This window comes from Musca domestica, unplaced genomic scaffold, assembly GCF_030504385.1.
Source record: "Musca domestica strain aabys unplaced genomic scaffold, Musca_domestica.polishedcontigs.V.1.1 13, whole genome shotgun sequence".
Taxonomy (NCBI): Eukaryota; Metazoa; Arthropoda; class Insecta; order Diptera; family Muscidae; genus Musca; species Musca domestica.
The window spans coordinates 11,452,064-11,470,421 of record NW_026712172.1 but is presented as its reverse complement, the minus strand read 5'-3'; the positions used below and the strand labels follow the sequence as shown (position 1 = coordinate 11,470,421).

The 18,358-nt window shown below is 32.8% G+C and overlaps 1 protein-coding gene across 2 annotated transcripts in view; it reads left to right on the top strand.

The window, feature by feature from the left end:
* The first annotated feature begins 1,000 nt into the window (after positions 1-1,000).
* LOC131800840 (sex-determining region Y protein-like) overlaps positions 1,001-18,358 on the top strand; it is a 238,005-nt gene continuing 220,647 nt past the window's right edge. The window contains exons 1-2 of one of the 2 annotated variants that reach the window (XM_059118626.1): positions 1,001-1,991; positions 2,057-2,149. In XM_059118626.1, coding sequence (XP_058974609.1) covers positions 1,662-1,991; positions 2,057-2,083 — 357 coding nt within the window. In that variant the 5' untranslated portion in view covers positions 1,001-1,661 and the 3' untranslated portion in view covers positions 2,084-2,149. Of the gene's footprint in view, positions 2,150-18,358 lie in introns of both variants that reach the window. The other variant, XM_059118625.1, reaches the window with a different exon arrangement.

The following is an 18,358-nucleotide window of genomic DNA, read 5'->3' as shown; positions in this document are numbered from 1 at the left end:
GGATTTTAGCTCTATTCGCTCACCCCGTACCAAATTCAGTACCATATAGTACTCTTCGACAAAAAAATATATTGAATCATATCCCTTTACTTAATAGCTACTTTAGTACCACTTAGTACGTATTGTACAATTATAGTACACATTCCGAAATTTCCTCCATATGCACAGGCTAAACACGAGCAGCGACCCCTGCTACCAAATTTCAAATTCCAAGCACTATCTGTTTACCCAATAACAAATTGTACTGAAGATAATAGTATGCAGTACATGTAGCACAAATTTCCGAAACTACCCCTTTATCACTAGCTTGATCCGTTCACCTTAAATTAAACAGTTTCAAATCAAATCCGAAACCACCTTCATATATCAAACGTTTGTTCCAACTGGACACTCATACAAAATTCCAATCTTTTAGCTCGTTAGGTTCACATAGTATCAAACAATACCATTTTAGAAATTTTGTACCATTTTAGAACTTTTAAAAACCTTAAAGTTAGAATTTCCAAAAATTCTTTGCTGCATCTATTCTGCACTCCATCAGTGATGCTTGTTCCAAGTTTCAGAATTCTAGCTTATTCCGTGCATCCGATACAAAGTATTCAATTATTAGTACTTTTCGTATCCTTTTAAAATTTTCAAAATTTCACGATTATAGCTTTAAACGTTTCGTCTGGGCGTTGATAAGATCCGCCAGTCTGTCGGTCAGTTATTTCACTACTCTTTTATATATATATAAATAAGTCCTTGTTTAATGCTTTAAAAGTCCTAGCCCAAGTATTAAACAATTTTTTTTAACTCCATGCTTAATCCTCTTTCGATCATCCTGAAATTAAATTAAAAGATCCACGTCAAATACTCAGTTAATATTTCTAAAAAATATTTTAATAAAAGAGTGTCATGATTTCTAAAAAATAATTTCTGATTTTATTTGATTTTCATGTCAGATATTTAGTTTTCAAAATGTTTAAATATTACCCATTTTCTGTTTAATTTCAGTTATAAAATGTATACGACGACAAACCAATATAGCTCAATGCCAATATACCAGTGAACTTAAAGTCAATATTAAAACAAATTTTCTTTTACAAAAGCCGTTTTTTGTAATCTTAAAAAGAGGTAACACACAAAAAATCCACCTAAATGTCCGACGAAGTACCTTCGGGAAGATTATCTCAAATTTTTGATCCGCTTACCAACTTGCAGGTGCCGGGCAGCATTATTTCCAGCAGCACCAACAACAACAGCACTGGGACGACAACAGCAGCTTTATTGGGTGCTGCTAGTGTGGGCAGTGCTGGTAGTAGCAGTAGTTCCCATCACCATCATCAACAGCAGCAGCAGCAGCAGCAACATCAGGCATTCCAAGACCAGTACCAGTATTTAATTCAAGCACATAATTACTTTCTGCGTTCTCAATATGCTTGGCCGGGTGCAAATCAAAGTCATTACTTTCAGCAGCAACAGCGTTATCAAGGGCAATATGTCACACATCAACATCATCATCAATAGGGGCATTTGATGATTATGACAGGGGCATTGCAACTTCAACAACAACAACAGCATTCGTTTCCAACCCTATATGACACTTCGCATATTTTGAATTCTTCTCCATTGCTTACCAAACGGGCCATCTCCTTTAGCGGCCTCTAAGTCGCCAGCAAATGGAATTGGACCTGGACAGTCCTGCAGCTGCCTTCCAACATAGCCAAGCTACAGTCCAATCGACACCAAATAGTCTATGTTTAATGCCTCGGCGGACCCAAAAACCACCTCCCTTACCAGCTAAGCCCACCAGTAGCGGCGCAGCGGCATTAGCAGCATCCGTTACCATAGCCTCAAACCAAAATGTAACGTTAAAATATCAACAATCACAACGACAACAGCAAGTGAATCCAGCTGCATCACTGGATGCTCCATGGCTTCATTTTTCATCGTTGACGGACAATTTGGATGTTCATCAGGTCAATAATTATACGCAGGATGTACCGGAGGTACGTTTAAAAATCCGCCTTGGCAATGATTAAGATGAAATTAATCATCTGTCTTTCCGCTTCAGATCAACTGGCAAGAGCGCTGCTTGTAGCTCCAATTAGAATTACATCGTTCAAAGAATCAAGCTGGCCGTATACAAGACATGTTAAGAGAAAAGGTGAGTACATACGAAATATTTTAAATGAAATGAAATTAATAGAAGGAGGAGTTATTTTCTGAAGATAAATAAGTTTTGTCTAGCCGTGGATTATTAAAGACTTTATCTCGAGAACAAACAGATTAATTAACGTATTAAAAAAAAAAAAAAAAAATAGCAAGAATTCATTAAGATTTTTTTGTTAAGCATCAATCCAGAATTTGGTATATCCTTTTCTCAAACATCAACGTGGAATTTAAAAAATTTCATCAAAAGGACACCAGATTATTATATCTGAAATTTAAAAGAATTTCGTATCAAGAACCGTCGTGGGTTTTAAAACAGTTTCTTTATAAAGGACCAAAGTGGATTTTTAATTTTTTTTTTTCTCAAGGAAAATGGATTTTCAAATAATGGATGTTTATAAACCTATTTTTACCGACAAACAGATTATTAAACGTGGTTTTTTAAGAAATTTTTTTTCTCAGGAACCAGCGTGTTTTTTTAAGAATTCATCACTCAAAGACCAACGTGGATTTTTAAAAATTTTTTCTCAACAGAACAGTGTTTGGCTTGCTTGTTTGGGATACCATAGTATTTCTCAAGGAAAACTCATTTTCAAAGAATGGATTAACGTTTTTTACACCGACCAACAGATTATTAAATGGAGATTTTATACGAAATGTTTTCTCAAGGAAAATGCATTTTTAAAGAACTTCTTTTCACCAACCAACAGATTCTTAAATGTGGATTATTTAAGATTTTTTTTATTAATGGCCAGCGTGGATTTTTAAGATTTTTTTCTCAAGGTCCAATGTGGATTTTTAAAAATTTTGTTGTTACAAAATGGTCAGGCTTAATCCCTTTATTGTTGTTTTTATATTTTTTTTAAGGAAAATCCATTTTTGAAGTATGGATTTTTAAAGAACTTCTTCCTACCGACCAACAGATTTTGAAACGTGGTTTTTAAAGTATTTGCTCTCAAGGAAGACGGATTGTTAATGTACTTTTTACCGACCAATAGCTTAATAAAGAACTGATAGATCATTAAACTTGAATTTTTGAAGATTTTTTCTCCAGGGCCAACATATATGCTTGTATTTTAATTTTTATTCAAATGACTAAAAGGCCATCGGATTCATAATCTTGGATTTTAGTCAAAAATTTGTAAAGGATTATCCATAATCATAGATTTTTAAAGGATACGTTATTAAATATACAGATGTTGATGTTTACAGAAGGAACTTAAGGGTTTGGGAACAAATAGATTCATTATCGTGATTTTTTAGAGAATACTTTATGAACGACCGGGGAATATATAAACGTGGATGTTTTCATCAATATTTGTGCCATCATCATGGATTTTTTAAGGTTTTTACTAAAGACGAATAAAAAATTTAATCAAAATTATATTTTTCGATCCTAGTATCTGTGAAAAATATTTCTTTGCTCATTCATTCGTTGTCGCATTCATCCACAATACTTTACCTCCGGTAGAACAGATTGTCATTTAACCGGAAGACATGTGTACTTGTGTTGGTTTTGTTTATAAAATACCGGAAACAACGTGAGCAAGCCATAAATAAAAGCTGGAAAATATATCGACCGGGGAGCCCCTAGATATATGCAATACACAATTTAAAATTTCAAAAAATGGAACAGCGAAATGACTCCCAGTTGTTCTGGGACAGATGCTTTAAAACATTAAAATATTTTTAAACATTGACTAAATACAAATATTTTGTTTTCGAGGATTAGCCGCTGTTCTCCATCATTACTTTCAATTTAATGCACAGTTCTCCTTATTATGCCCGCATAATAGTTTTTTATCTTTGCCCCAAATACTCATTCATATTAAATGAAGGCTTAAATAAAAGAATTGGAGTTAAAAAGAGCCCAATTCACAACAGGCGAACGAAAAAGAAAAGATAAGAACAATAGCAATAGTAAATACCATAGAACTATTGTTGTGTGGGGAGGAGTGGCTTTCTTTTTGTGCAGTGCATTGGCAAAAGGCGCATCAACAGTTAAAGCAGTACTAAAACCTACTCTTGGGGGATTTTCTCTTAATAACAGGGGACGACAACAATTGTTCAACAATACAAGCTTAAAGTAGTTATGAGAATGTTTGACGATTTTTTGACAATAGAATAAGTGGTTGGGGTCTGAAATCCAAAACTACCACGCAATATGTTAAAGTTGGTTGTTTAATTTGGAGTTCGAAATGTACAGTAAAACCAAAAAGTATTGTGTGATATCAAAGAGAATCAAATCGATTATCCACTAACATTTCTACCAAAATGTCGAGAAATAATAAGAAGATAATCTAAATAGTCTCTAATTAATAGAGGTCCTATAAAAATCGAATGCTTTTCTCACACTTAAATACGATTCAAATTTCTTTAAAAAAATCAAAGTTGTTTTCCATTAATTTACCGAATTCAAATGGTTTATTATTCTGTACACGTTTAGCAAAGACATCTTAAATCATATAATCATTTTCATAATCAAAATCAATCATTTTGCGTACACCCACAACATTTCTTTTTGACCCATTGTAAAAATATCGATTCTCATACCAAATTATTTGCTTTATTCAAGCTGCCGGTAGTAATTGTTCCTAATTTAGTACACTTGTCTTGCATATATTTGAAATGATCCTCATTTAAACACACTATCGCACCGGCGAAATTCCTAGAAATATATTGTACAACTTTATTTTAATTACATAACCTAACTACCCTGAACCCATAAATACTAATATTATATTATTAATTACCTTTAGTACCTAATCAAGTTTTAATTTCCTATAATAAAGACTATTCGTGGTAATTATCATGATACAGTGTTTAGTACAATATTAGTACTGGTACATTTTGTACCATTATAGTTCGAATTTTCAAAAATACAACAGATTCAACACGCAAACAGTGTTCTCAGCTCCGAATTTCAGGATTCTAGTACATTTTCGTACTTTTATTTCCAATTTCCAATATCTCAGCGCTAAATACCACTAGTGACTCACATGGCTGAGCATTGATATGTATGTCAGTCAAAATATAACTAAATAAAGTCAAAATTTCCAAAATGTAATAGAAAGGCCGGGCTCTGAAATTTCTAAATTAAGTGCTCTCATGTTCATTTAAGTCTCAAAAAACTAACTCGAAATGAAATTGCCGTACATGCTAATTTTAATATTATAGCGAGAATTGTAGAACTATTGAACAGAATCACAATTGTTAGTAATTTTAACAATTCTTTTATTGCTAATTTTGAACCCCGTCGATTTCGGCCACTTTACAAACGGAATCATCCTCAATATCAGAATTCTAGCTAGACTCTCTCGTGTTTGGTGCTAATAATACATTTCTGAGTCACGAATATAAAAATCGAATTTCGCAAAACAAGGTAGTATTTCCAGACAAAAATTACATTCCAATGTTCAGAAGTGTAGTTGTAAAAGTACGAAAGCTCCAGCTTATCTCATGATTAACACCGATTCTTCAGGATTCTAAGTCTCAAAGTATTTTTCCTCCATAGCCACATATGTGGCTTTTAGTAATTGGTGACATTTATAATTAAGTACTTTTTAGGGCGAATTTCCATACAAAATTTCCGAATTGACATCATTTTTATTACCTCCACCATACATAGTATGGAGGGTATATTAAGTTCGTCATTTCGTTTGTAACTCATCGAAATAATCATGTTAAACCTAACAAAGTATATATATTCTTGATTCTGTCCGTCCGTCCGTCCGTCCGTCTGTTGTAATCACGCTACAGTCTAAACGAATGAAGATAGGACGGTAAAATTTTGCACAGATCTCTCTTTTGTCTACAGACAGGTCAAGCTAGAAGATGAAATCCACACAGGGAGTTCTTTGTTTGACTATATAGGTCCACAATATGGTATATCCCCCATATAACGGTACCCCCGATATTCGGGATTTTGATGATTTTAGCCACATTTTCCAATGGAAGTATCTGAAAATCCACACAAGGATTTCCATGTGAGTATTTTACCCCAGACATAGATCTGTCTATATAGGTCCACAATATCGTTTATTCCGCCATATATCGGCACCTTCCGATATTAGGTATTTTAAAGATTTTAACAGATTTTTTTTTTTGAAAATTTTCTAATTCTTTCAAAATGGTATAGTATACATATTAAAATTAAAATATTTATATTTGGCACACAAAGATAATCAAAAGGCTCAACAGATCTGACTGCCAAACCAAAGTATAGGAATGAAATTAATTCACTAATATTAACTATTTATATATAGAATTAATTTAATTATTTATATTAAATTACCATTCAAACATCCTATTAGGATCATCATCTCCTTGGCTAATATAATACAGCATTAGAGTCTCTAATTAGCCAAGCGGATATTAGTAATGTGCAAAACGGAAAATAAATAACGAATATGACACACATTCGGGCCATTTTCTTCGTATGGCATATTTCCCCACGTGGTCCCGTAATAAGGTTCATTACACGTTGATAATGAGGAAGCCGGGAAAATGGGGACACAACTGTGATGAGAATGAGGGATAACGATGAACTCCCTCCGTGGTTGTTTGTGTGAGATAATGGTGGCTAAAATGAATCTAGTTCTATTCACAGCTTACATCACTGTATACATAAGTATTAGAGTGGATATATGGTTGAGAGACTGATGTTTGTAGGTAATCTAGCAAGTTGCTTTGAAACCGACGTCTGTTTTGTGTCATTAAATTACTAATTTTTTAGGTTTCATAATGGACCCCCAAAGACTTGGAGCTTTTGTTTTCTTTCAAATGTCAGGGTCTGTCTGCCTGACATTTTTAATTCCGCTTGTGGGTGGTACTGACATGACATCTGCACAAAGAAAAAAATGACGTCATGTTAGTTTTGCAAATTCTTTTGTAAGTTTGCAAACTAATATCTATGCATAGGACATTCATGGCATTTTCTGCACCAGAATTCTTATATAGTGCGAAGCGACCATAGCCGAATTAATTCACTAGGGTGTTAAATAATCATAATTAAGGAATTTCCTGGGACTGCACATAGTCAATATTCGAAGTCAAACTTCGCTACTAAGATGCGAGTCAAAGAGTCTTAGGGTCTAAAAGAGTTATTTAGAATATTTAGAATAATTATTATTAAATATATTTTCTGATTTTTAGTTATTTAACTCTACCTTTTTTAATTATTTCAAATGTAAGCTTAATAAAATTGAGCCCCGGAATTTGTTGTATTTTATTTATTTGTTATTTTTCGATATTTCGTTCTCCGACGAAAGACAATCAGGAACAATAATATTTAAACACATAACAAAAATATATAAAATCTCGCCAAGTGCCGACAACAAATCTTAAAAAAGTATACAATAAATAAAACAAAAGATACCTAAATAAATTAAAAAGTGTCAGTCGGTTTTGCCGACAGATGTATACCCTCAGCCAATGTTCGTTTATTTAAATATATTTCGTTTACTTCAATTATTTTATATGATATAAGTGATAATTTTTCCAAATTCCGAAATGGGCTTGAGATACCAGATATAGAGGACCATTTCTTCTAAAACTGATAAAAATTATGAGTTGTACAAAATTGAAAGAAAATCGAAAATTTATTTCCAATTTTTGGAACATTGTGACTCTTTGTGGGGAGTTACCAGAAGGTGTGGACCGGTATCTACCATCTCCACATCAGATCTTATGTTAATACAAATTCGATGAGCATATAAATTGAAGCTACAGCTATATCTGTACCGATTTTATATATTCTTGCTTCTATGATGATTTCAGTTAGATGTGCCGAATTCCATCCCACAAAAAGAAAAAAACGTGCAATCGGATAGATAAATATTGGGCTATATCCAAATCTTTACCGACCTCAATAAAATTTGGCAGATTCATTTGTGGGCTGTATCTGATATCTGTTTGGGGACTTAAATATCAAAACGGATGAAACATATATATTTGGAACTATAAACGTATATAAGGGAACTATAACTATATATGAACCGGACAAGGATATATGTGAGAGCTATACCTAAATTCGATTATCACCAAGTGCAATAAGTTTCTTCCCTATGCCAAATAAATTAACGATGCAAAATTTCATAGTAATCGAAAAATAAATTCGACCTTTATTTTTCTAAAAAATAAATAGACGTATTAATGTTCCATTTTACAACAAACTTCTTCTTCAGTAGCTAATTGTAGTAAACTACACTACAGTACCTAAGTTCTCGCTGGAATATAAGACGAAATAAATAAAAAACAAACTTTTGAACTTTAAAGAAACGAACCGGTATGCTTTGTTTCATCTGGTTTAATTATTTTATCCTTTTTCTCTTTTACAGGTAAGTCGGTTTTTCTATAATCCTCTGATTATATATATGGTAAGTTAAAGAATATCTCAAATCCAAATATTAAGTTTACTTCGTATTATGTCCATTTACTCAAGATCATACACAGTGAAAAAGGTTATATCAATAATGAAACAAACATGATCTTCTTTGGATTTCCTTATGTAAGCCTTTCTTTAGAAAACAAATTTCTCCCGAAATTGATCACAATGTTGCCTACAAAATATGATTACTTTAAATCCTACATTTATTTTACTCCATATGTACATTCATATTATTCTCCATATATATCCAGAGAAAGTTCATAAAAAAGTAAGAGAAAATTTATAGGATTTATTACATTCATAGATTTCCCTTATTGATCGTTCCCCTGGTCAGGGCTCATGCTTAAAGCAACTATGACCTTGTTCCTTGCCATTAACTCACAATTTGTGTTGCTATTGATGTCCATCATCTGCAGTCACTTTTCGCATTGTGGTCTGATTGAAGTCTTTATTGTTCAATAAAATGTCCAGCTGACCCAGTCCTCTGACCATTTCTTCTTCGACAATCGTGTATTGTGTTGAAAACCACATTTTTATTCGAATCTTAAGAGGATTCCACAAAAACTTTAATCCCTTGCAGACCATCAAAGTGTCAAAGGCATGCAGGGCAGTTGAGCCACAGCAAATGTATTGCTTTCGCAGCCACAACTTCGCTTGTCGCCAACATTTTTCAATGACGTGGGTTAGGTTTGGAGTGTTGGTGGAATGGCTGAAATGCACTCTATTTTATTCTTACATTGACAATAAAATTAAGGAGTTAAGTCCACTTTGGAGGACGAATGGTTGGATGTGTAAGTGTTGTTGTGCTACAAGTTCGGGGGTGTGGGTTATATATGTGTTAACGACAGCATTTAAGATGTTGATGACAGCAGCAGTTATACGTAGCTTCCATTATTGGTATATCAATAAGTAAGCCTTTGTAGGTATGACCTGGGAGGAATTAATGCAAGGTACATTATGTTTGTACATAATACAAAATTTGTATTTAAATGTACTGCACCTATTCAATACCTTATAATAAACTTCGAGCTTGGAATTTCCACAAAAATCACGGTCTTGATCATCATAATCCAACTGTGGTTCTTTTGCAATATAAAAAGTCTACTTTCATACAATCAGAAATAATTTGTAATAAATTGTTTAAAATGTACAAAGTATTTATATTAGTCACAGGTCGCTCGTAGGGTTCCGGAGAAGAATAGAACTATGGTTTTTGCTCCTCTATAGACGAGCTGAAGCTATGCCCTATAAACGAGCTAAAGTGGGAGTCTCTATAGACGACGAGCTGAAGTGTGAGTCTCTACAGACGACGAGCTGAAATGAGTCTCTATAGACGATCTGAAGTGAGTCTTCTATAGACGACGAGCTGAAGTGAGTCTTCTATAGACGACGAGCTGAAGTGAGTCTTCTATAGACGACGACCTGAAGTGAGTCTTCTATAGACGACGACCTGAAGTGAGTCTTCTATAGACGACGACCTGAAGTGAGTCTTCTATAGACGACGGCCTGAAGTGAGTCTTCTATAGACGACGAGCTGAAGAGAGTCTCTGTAGACGAAAAACTGATGATAGTCTCTTTAGACGACGAACTGAAGTAAGTCTCTATAGACAACGAGCTGAATCGAGTCTTTATAGACGGCGAACTGAAGCGGGTATCTATAGGCGAGGAGCTGAAGTGTGTCTCTATAGACGACGAGCTGAAGTGAGTCCCTACACGCGAGCTGAAGAAAATGTTTTATACGAAAACTGAAAAGATCCATCAGTTAAGGCTGATTTTTTAAAATTTTGTACTGACAATTAATGGAAAAATGTTAAAAGCTACATAATATAGTATATTGATATATTACGACTAAGGATTTTATAAATTCCTCACCGAAGTAGTAAAAAAGGACCATCAAAAAGATCTGGTGTTTCATATGTATCTATGCGATTGGCTTATACGTCCTAAATAGCTGTACATCATTTGCAAGTAATTTAAAGATTTTATTTTCCAGAGATAATATATTTCCTATTAAATTTTGATGTATTGCTTTTCACTGATTTATTTTCAATTACCACTCAAACAATTCAAAATCGACAAATCTATTTAATATGCATTAATTGTCCATAGAATGTTTTCAAGCTACGTGACAAAATATTCAAACCAAATCTCCAAGCCATGACTTCTTAAATAGTATTAACTTAACTTTATTTCTTCCAGTTTCTTTGTGTTGCCATTGATGGTGTATAATTAATTTAAGCTCCAAAAAAAAAACGAAACAGACTTAATCCCCCAAAGATTTTATTAGACACGCATATGCCTTTCTACTTATGGGTCTGCTCTGTTCAAACCTTAAAATATATTGTTTAATTTGCGTGTAATTAGCGTTGAAAGCATTTCATTGCATACAATTTGGGCTTAAGAATATTTTCATGTTTTTCATTTAGCACCAATTTTTTGTTTTTATTTTTGCCAGCAGGAACAGAAGGTAGGGTTAGCTGGCACATCGGAAACAGGTAAGCGGCACATCCATTGTAAACAAGGGCTTATTAATATGTGTATATGTCACTCACTCGGTGTGTAAAGGGCCGCCCATGTTTGGGTACATATGTTTCATGTACTCATATAAAGATTAACATGTTTTTAACTTCAACAACAAGAAAATGGCAAATTTTTGGCTGTGTGGAAGAAAAATGTAGTTTTTATGTCGAAGACAAACATACCCAGATAAAAGGAGAAGAGGTGACAGTTGGTGGTGATTTCCATTTCTGCAGCGTGGCATGTATTGGATGTTTAACCATCGTCCACATTCTTTCATGTAATTAATGGCCAACATATGCATAATAAATGAAATTGAAAGGAGTTAGATAGTGTGGATGCTTTTGTTTAAAAAATACAGCATAAAGGCAAAACCTATGGAACCTTTATGGAGGAGAGAAAGGGAGTGTTTATAAAGGAGATAAAGTGAGTATTTATAGACGAGCTAACTGGTGGAACTCTCTACAGACGAAGTGGAGTTCGCTCGAAATCGAGTTCGCTTCTATAAATGATATGGAGGTGAATGTCGTCTCTATAGACGAGCCAATCCAGAATTCAGTAGAATTATCTGGAGGACGTCTCTATAGACGAACTGATGGTCGTCTCTATAGACGAACTGGAGGTCGTCTCTATAGACGAACTGGAGGTCGTCTCTATAGACGAACTGGAGGTCGTCTCTATTAGACGAACTGGAGGTCGTCTCTATAGACGAACTGGAGGTCGTCTCTATAGACGAACTGGAGGTCGTCTCTATAGACGAACTGGAGGTCGTCTCTATAGACGAACTGGAGGTCGTCTCTATAGACGAACTGGAGGTCGTCTCTATAGACGAACTGGAGGTCGTCTCTATAGACGAACTGGAGGTCGTCTCTATAGACGAACTGGAGGTCGTCTCTATTAGACGAACTGGAGGTCCTCTCTATAGACGAACTGGAGGTCGTCTCTATAGACGAACTGGAGGTCGTCTCTATAGACGAACTGGAGGTCGTCTCTGTAGACGAACTGGAGGTCGTCTCTATAGACGAACTGGAGGTCGTCTCTATAGGCGAACTGGAGGTCGTCTCTATAGACGAACTGGAGGTCGTCTCTATAGACGAACTGGAGGTCGTCTCTATAGACGTCTTTCATAGACGAGCTGGAGGCCGTCTTTCATAGACAAGCTGGAGGCCGTCTCTATAGAAATGCTGGTGTCCGTCTCTATAGAAGAGTTGCTAGTTGTCTTCGATAGGCGAGCGGCTGGTCGTCTTCCATAGACGAGAATTCAGTGAAATCTTCCGAAACGAACTGCAAGACATTCTCTATAGACTACGCCATCTCTATAGACTACATCTGGGCAGTGTTTGCAGACAGCTGTGCTAGTTTCCGTGAATGACTCCTTTGCATATATCATTGTCTATTACACTCGCCCATTGTATTTTCGGCTAGTACGTTGGCAGTGTCAATGTGTTTACCTTAAAAACAAATATTGACTGAATAATTACATTCAGATACATTGTGACCAAGAAAACCCAACTTTTTTCTTCCTGATGACCAGGCATATATTTGTATGTAAAAACTTCCATGCAATTCGTTGCCATTTTCGTGGCGCACGTGACCCTATATATGTGCATGTAAGTTTGCTCACCACAACAATTACTCCCCCAAGCGCATTTAATTTTAATTATGCGTGACAAAATTCATGTCCTCCCAACGTTTCTTCGCTCAGACAACGGCTTCTTAATATCTACTTCGGATTTCGGTTAGAGTTCATTCATGACGGGTTTCTGACGCTTTTTGCATTTAATTGTTATTAACGATTTGTTTTGGTTCGCAGAAAATGCAACCAAGTAGAAAGGGTTTAATATTGGAATTCTTACACGATATTGTCTAGTCAAGTTTATTAAATTCCTTGAACAATTAAGAAAATATTTTTTTCAGTAGAGACAAATTTAGTTGAATAGTCAAGGGAGCAAACAAAAGCGTTGGAAGGAGGGTTGTGTTGGAGACAAGCTGAAGGAAGTTTTAATGTGGGCGTCTGTGTGGACGCGCTGATTGCCGTTTTTATCGGCGTTTTTATGCCGTCTTTATAGACGCTATTAATAGAGATGTCGTTTTGGACACCTCTTTAGCAGAATTTACTTCATAGGTTCCCGAACTATTTGTAGCTATTTTACATATATAGCGTTGGCATATGAAATAATTTTGCGTTAATAGGGTAAGTGTACCAGTAGTCGGCAATTTTAGGATTTTCGCGTTTTTAATCGCTCACCATTCTGAGTGGAACATTTCAATTATTACAAAGTTAATTTATTCAAAATCGAAATTTTGTATAGTTTTTATAATAATAAATAAAGTTTTAATAACTTTTTATTAAATTTCATAAATTTGTAGTTTTATTAAAACAATGCTTTTTTTCCAGTAGTCGGCACCACTTGCCAATTGTCGGTATGGCATTTTCCAACAGTCGGCATACCATTTTTTTTGGAAGAATAATTAATAATAATAATAAATTAATTCGTTAATATATAACATTTTTGTTTAGTTAAACTGATTCGACGTCTTTATTGTACTTTTCCTAAGAATATGAATTGTTGAGGACCTTCACAGACAAAAATTTAATTTTTATTAGAATAATTCATCTTTTCTTAGCGAAATTGTGCACAAAGATAGCTGACAATATATTTGAAGTAAGCAAAATACATTTAGTTATAATAGTTTCATTTATTTGGGCTTAAAAATAAAAAGTGCCGACTACTGGGACATGCCGAACTTAGGCACACTTACCCTATACTACATAAAAACTAAATACTACTTTTTTCAACAGGGCCTTGTGTCCTGCAAAATAAATTTACTTTGAAAAAGGATATCGAAGAAATTACTTTTTATAAAAATTTTGTAGTATGTACCCCCTCCTCTTAAAATTTGCAAATTTTAGAGGCCTTTATTCCATTTAATTCTTAAATTTCCTCCACATAGTTAATGAAACCCCCCCCAAATGACAAAAGGTCACATAAACTTCACAGGATTTTTCAACAAAATTACTAGTATTCATGATGCAATAGCAACATTCTATTATCTACGAGTTCACCATTAATGCCCCAACTCGACTTGACTAATTGACTTAAACCTGTATTTTGGGTAGCACATAATGAATATATCATAACACAACCCACACACTTGAGCGCATATACAGTGTTGTCAGCATACTTTTGGGGGGTTGTGGTAAAACAGGTTTATTATCACAGTATACATGTGCATGTATATGAGTGTGCGAAAAGTTTAAGTGAAAATTGTGAAGATTTTGTTTAACACAAAAAAAGCCACAAGCATTGCTTTGGCTTTTTAAAAGATTCGTTAAAAATATTTGGGAGAGAAATTAACACATTTCGAGTGTTTAATTATTTTCCTAAGTACGTATGTGTGTTTTCAAAGACCAGAATATAGAACATCTGGAAGTATTTTTGGACAACCTAGATCAATGTCTTATAACCAACTTGTATCCAAAGATTGACATTATAAAAAATCACTATGACATACACTTAATAAATTTAATCTTATAATCTTTAGAAAATGTCTAAATGATAGTAGATATCTACAAAAGGACCTTAGTTTAAACAAGAATGTTATGATGTTTATCGATATGGTTAAAAATTGGTGAGGAGGTTATAGGATACCATTTACTCTTTATATACTCTTAGTACTAAAAGGTGCTTAAGTTTGAATACATTCTATTGGTTAAACGGATAGAGGTAGAATTCTCAAATTTGTCAGGAAGGTCGCTGATGGAGTGTAGAATAGATGCAATAAAGGTGGTGTGAAATTCCAACTAAAAGTCTACTAAAAAGTGTAATTAAAATATCTATTATTATTATTATTATTATTTTATTATTATTATTATTATTATTATTATTATTATTATTATTATTATTATTATTATTATTATTATTATTATTATTATTATTATTATTATTATTATTATTATTATTATTATTATTATATTATTATTATTATTATTATTATTATTATTATTATTATTATTATTATTATTATTATTATTATATTATTATTATTATTATTATTATTATTATTATTATTATTATTATTATTATTATTATTATTATTATTATTATTATTATTATTATTATTATTATTATTATTATTATTATTATTATTATTATTATTATTATTATTATTATTATTATTATTATTATTATTATTATTATTATTATTATTATTATTATTATTATTATTATTATTATTATTATTATTATTATTATTATATTATTATTATTATTATTATATTATTATTATTATTATTATTATTATTATTATTATTATTATTAGTATTATTATTATTATTATTATTATTATTATTATTATTATTATTATTATTATTATTATTATTATTATTATTATTATTATTATTATTATTATTATTATATTATTATTATTATTATTATTATTATTATTATTATTATTATTATTATTATTATTATTATTTTATTATTATTATTATTATTATTATTATTATATTATTATTATTATTATTATTATTATTATTATTATTATTATTATTATTATTATTATTATTATTATTATTATTATTATTATTATTATTATATTATTATTATTATTATTATTATTATTATTATTATTATTATTATTATTATTATTATTATTATTATTATTATTATTATTATTATTATTATTATTATTATTATTATTATTATTATATTATTATTATTATTATTATTATTATTATTATTATTACTTTTATTATTATTTTTATTATAATTTTTTTTGTTGCAAAAAATAGTACAATATTCCTACAATAATGGTATAAAAATGAAATTTTTGGTACAAAAAATACCAAAATGTAAATGAGAATAATTAGAATTTTTGAATTTATCATGAAGTTTTGAAAGGGTAATAAACAGCAGTACGTGTGTTAGAATCTTGACAATTCGCTCTATTAGTGCAAAATAGGAGAAGAGGTTGAGTTTTTGGTAATATATATTGTACTGGCAAAAACTTGATTTAAAAAGTTCCACATTCGAGTACAGGGTGAGATGAAAAAACTGCAACCAACTTTAGACTGCTGTCATTTCTAAGCCACTCGCCCGGCAGTTCAGTGACTGCTCATTATATTGTTTACAAACGTATGAAAACATTTTGTGAGAATTTTCCAGAACTCAAGCTCCGACCATGGTAATGGTGTGGGCTGCCATAACAGCCGATGGTCGCTCTCCGCTCGTATCAGTCGACCGTGGCATCAGCATAAATGTCGAATATTATCGCGAAAATATTCTGGAGGGTATATTTAAGGCTTGGGCACGGAAACATTTTGGCCGCAGTTATTGGACATTCCAACAGGACGCGCCACCCAAGAATGGTTACAAAAAGAAGTTCCTTGCCAGCGCACAATGGCCACCAAAATCTCCGGATACCAATCCGTTGGACTACTGTGTCTGGAGTATTTTCGAAAGCAAGGTTGGCACTAAAAAATACCAAAGTGTCGACCTCAAGCAAGCCCTTCGCCTAAAATGGTCCAAACTACCTCAGAGCAACATTCGGGCAGCGTATGGCGGTTTCGTGCCAAATGTGACCAATTCGAACAAATCAAAATTTATTCTAAAATTTGAATCTATTTCCGACATTTTGTGCTTTCATTCAATACAATTTAAAAAAAATGTAAAAATTATGGCGTTTGTCAGTTTTTTATCTCACCCTGTACTTAAATAGTTTCCAATAGTACTAAATTCGAAGGGGTGTTGATAGAAGTCTAAAGTTTGGTATGGGGATCACTGAGGTTTTTAGAAACTTTTACTTAAAGGGTATAAAAAGTATAAACAGGTAGATAAAGGGAGTAAGACCTTGACATTTAGCAGAATCTCTCACTCTTTATATGAAACCTGATAACAGAGAAATTATTTGAAAATCACGATTTAACTTCTAACTTGTAATTCTTCAACCTGTACATTGTATTTGGACTGTTGATCTAATATCTTCGAACAGCCCAGTCCAATGCAAAAAATTATTTAGAATAATTAGTTTTTCCCTTCTAATCAAAATTTCCCCAATTATCTAATTTTTGGTATTTTCCAACAAAAATATTACTTTAAGGCATTTCAATACATAAAATGTGTACAAGAAACAACAACAAGTAATGAAAACAAAAAATCAATCAACAAAAAACCACGCTTCATTCAATTTTGCTGCTCTGTTATTTCTGTGTTATATCTGTGTTTGTAAGTCCCTCACGCATGGTTTGGTTGCGTATGTGTGTTTATGTTTATGTGAACGTTTGTGACAGTTAACATGTATTTTTTGGGGTCAAAATCCTTACCAGCCTTTTGAATGTTCGGTGTATATTAAATCCTGTAGACAATTTCACGTACGTATTCTTGTATTTGTTTTGTTTTTCCCTTTCTTCGTATCGTGACATACCCGCTATGTTTGTGGTTTGTATTCGTTTGGATGTAGCCATTTTTGCTGGTATGCCAAGTTGTTGCTGTCATTCAACTGTTAACGACCAATGACAGTTCCTCTGTTTTGTTTAAATAATGCCAACAATAACAACGGCAGCAATGACGTTAGCAATACGTCAGCTCGTCTAAGAAGCAGAGGCAGTCGAAGAAGAAAAAGACAATACTTTAAAATCTTAGGGCAACAACAAAAGCAACTTGAAACGTGCGGAAAAAATTAAGAATTTCGATGACAAAAACAAAGCGAATTTCATCTTATTAATGACATTCATTTTTTACTTCCTCTTTTGGGCAAAATTCCTTCACTCACCTTAACAAGAGCAACAAATAACAAGTAAAAGAACATTAAGTTCGGCCGGGCCAAACTTTTAATACCCTCCACCTTAGGGTAAAGGAAACATTAGAAGAAATGTGGCAAAAACCATCAAAATACCGAATATCGGAGGGTACCGTTATATGGGGGCTATACCAAATCATGGACCTACACATGCAAGGTTTCGCCAACAAAGCTAGAACCCATTATGACCTACAAATACCAATTTTCAGACAAATACGTGAAAAAAATGTGGCAAAAATCATCAAATTACCGAATATCGGGTGGTACCGTTATATGGGGGCTATACCAAACCGTGGACCTATAATTACAATGACTCGCCATACGAACTGGGACCCATTATGATCTGTAACTACCAAATTTTCAGAGAAATTCGTAAAAAATGTGTCAAAAATCATCAAAATACCGGAGCTGGAAACCATTATGACCAACAAATACCAATTTTTAGACAAATCCGTGAAAAAAAACAGGCGGACATCGTTAAATCGACTTAGAATTTTA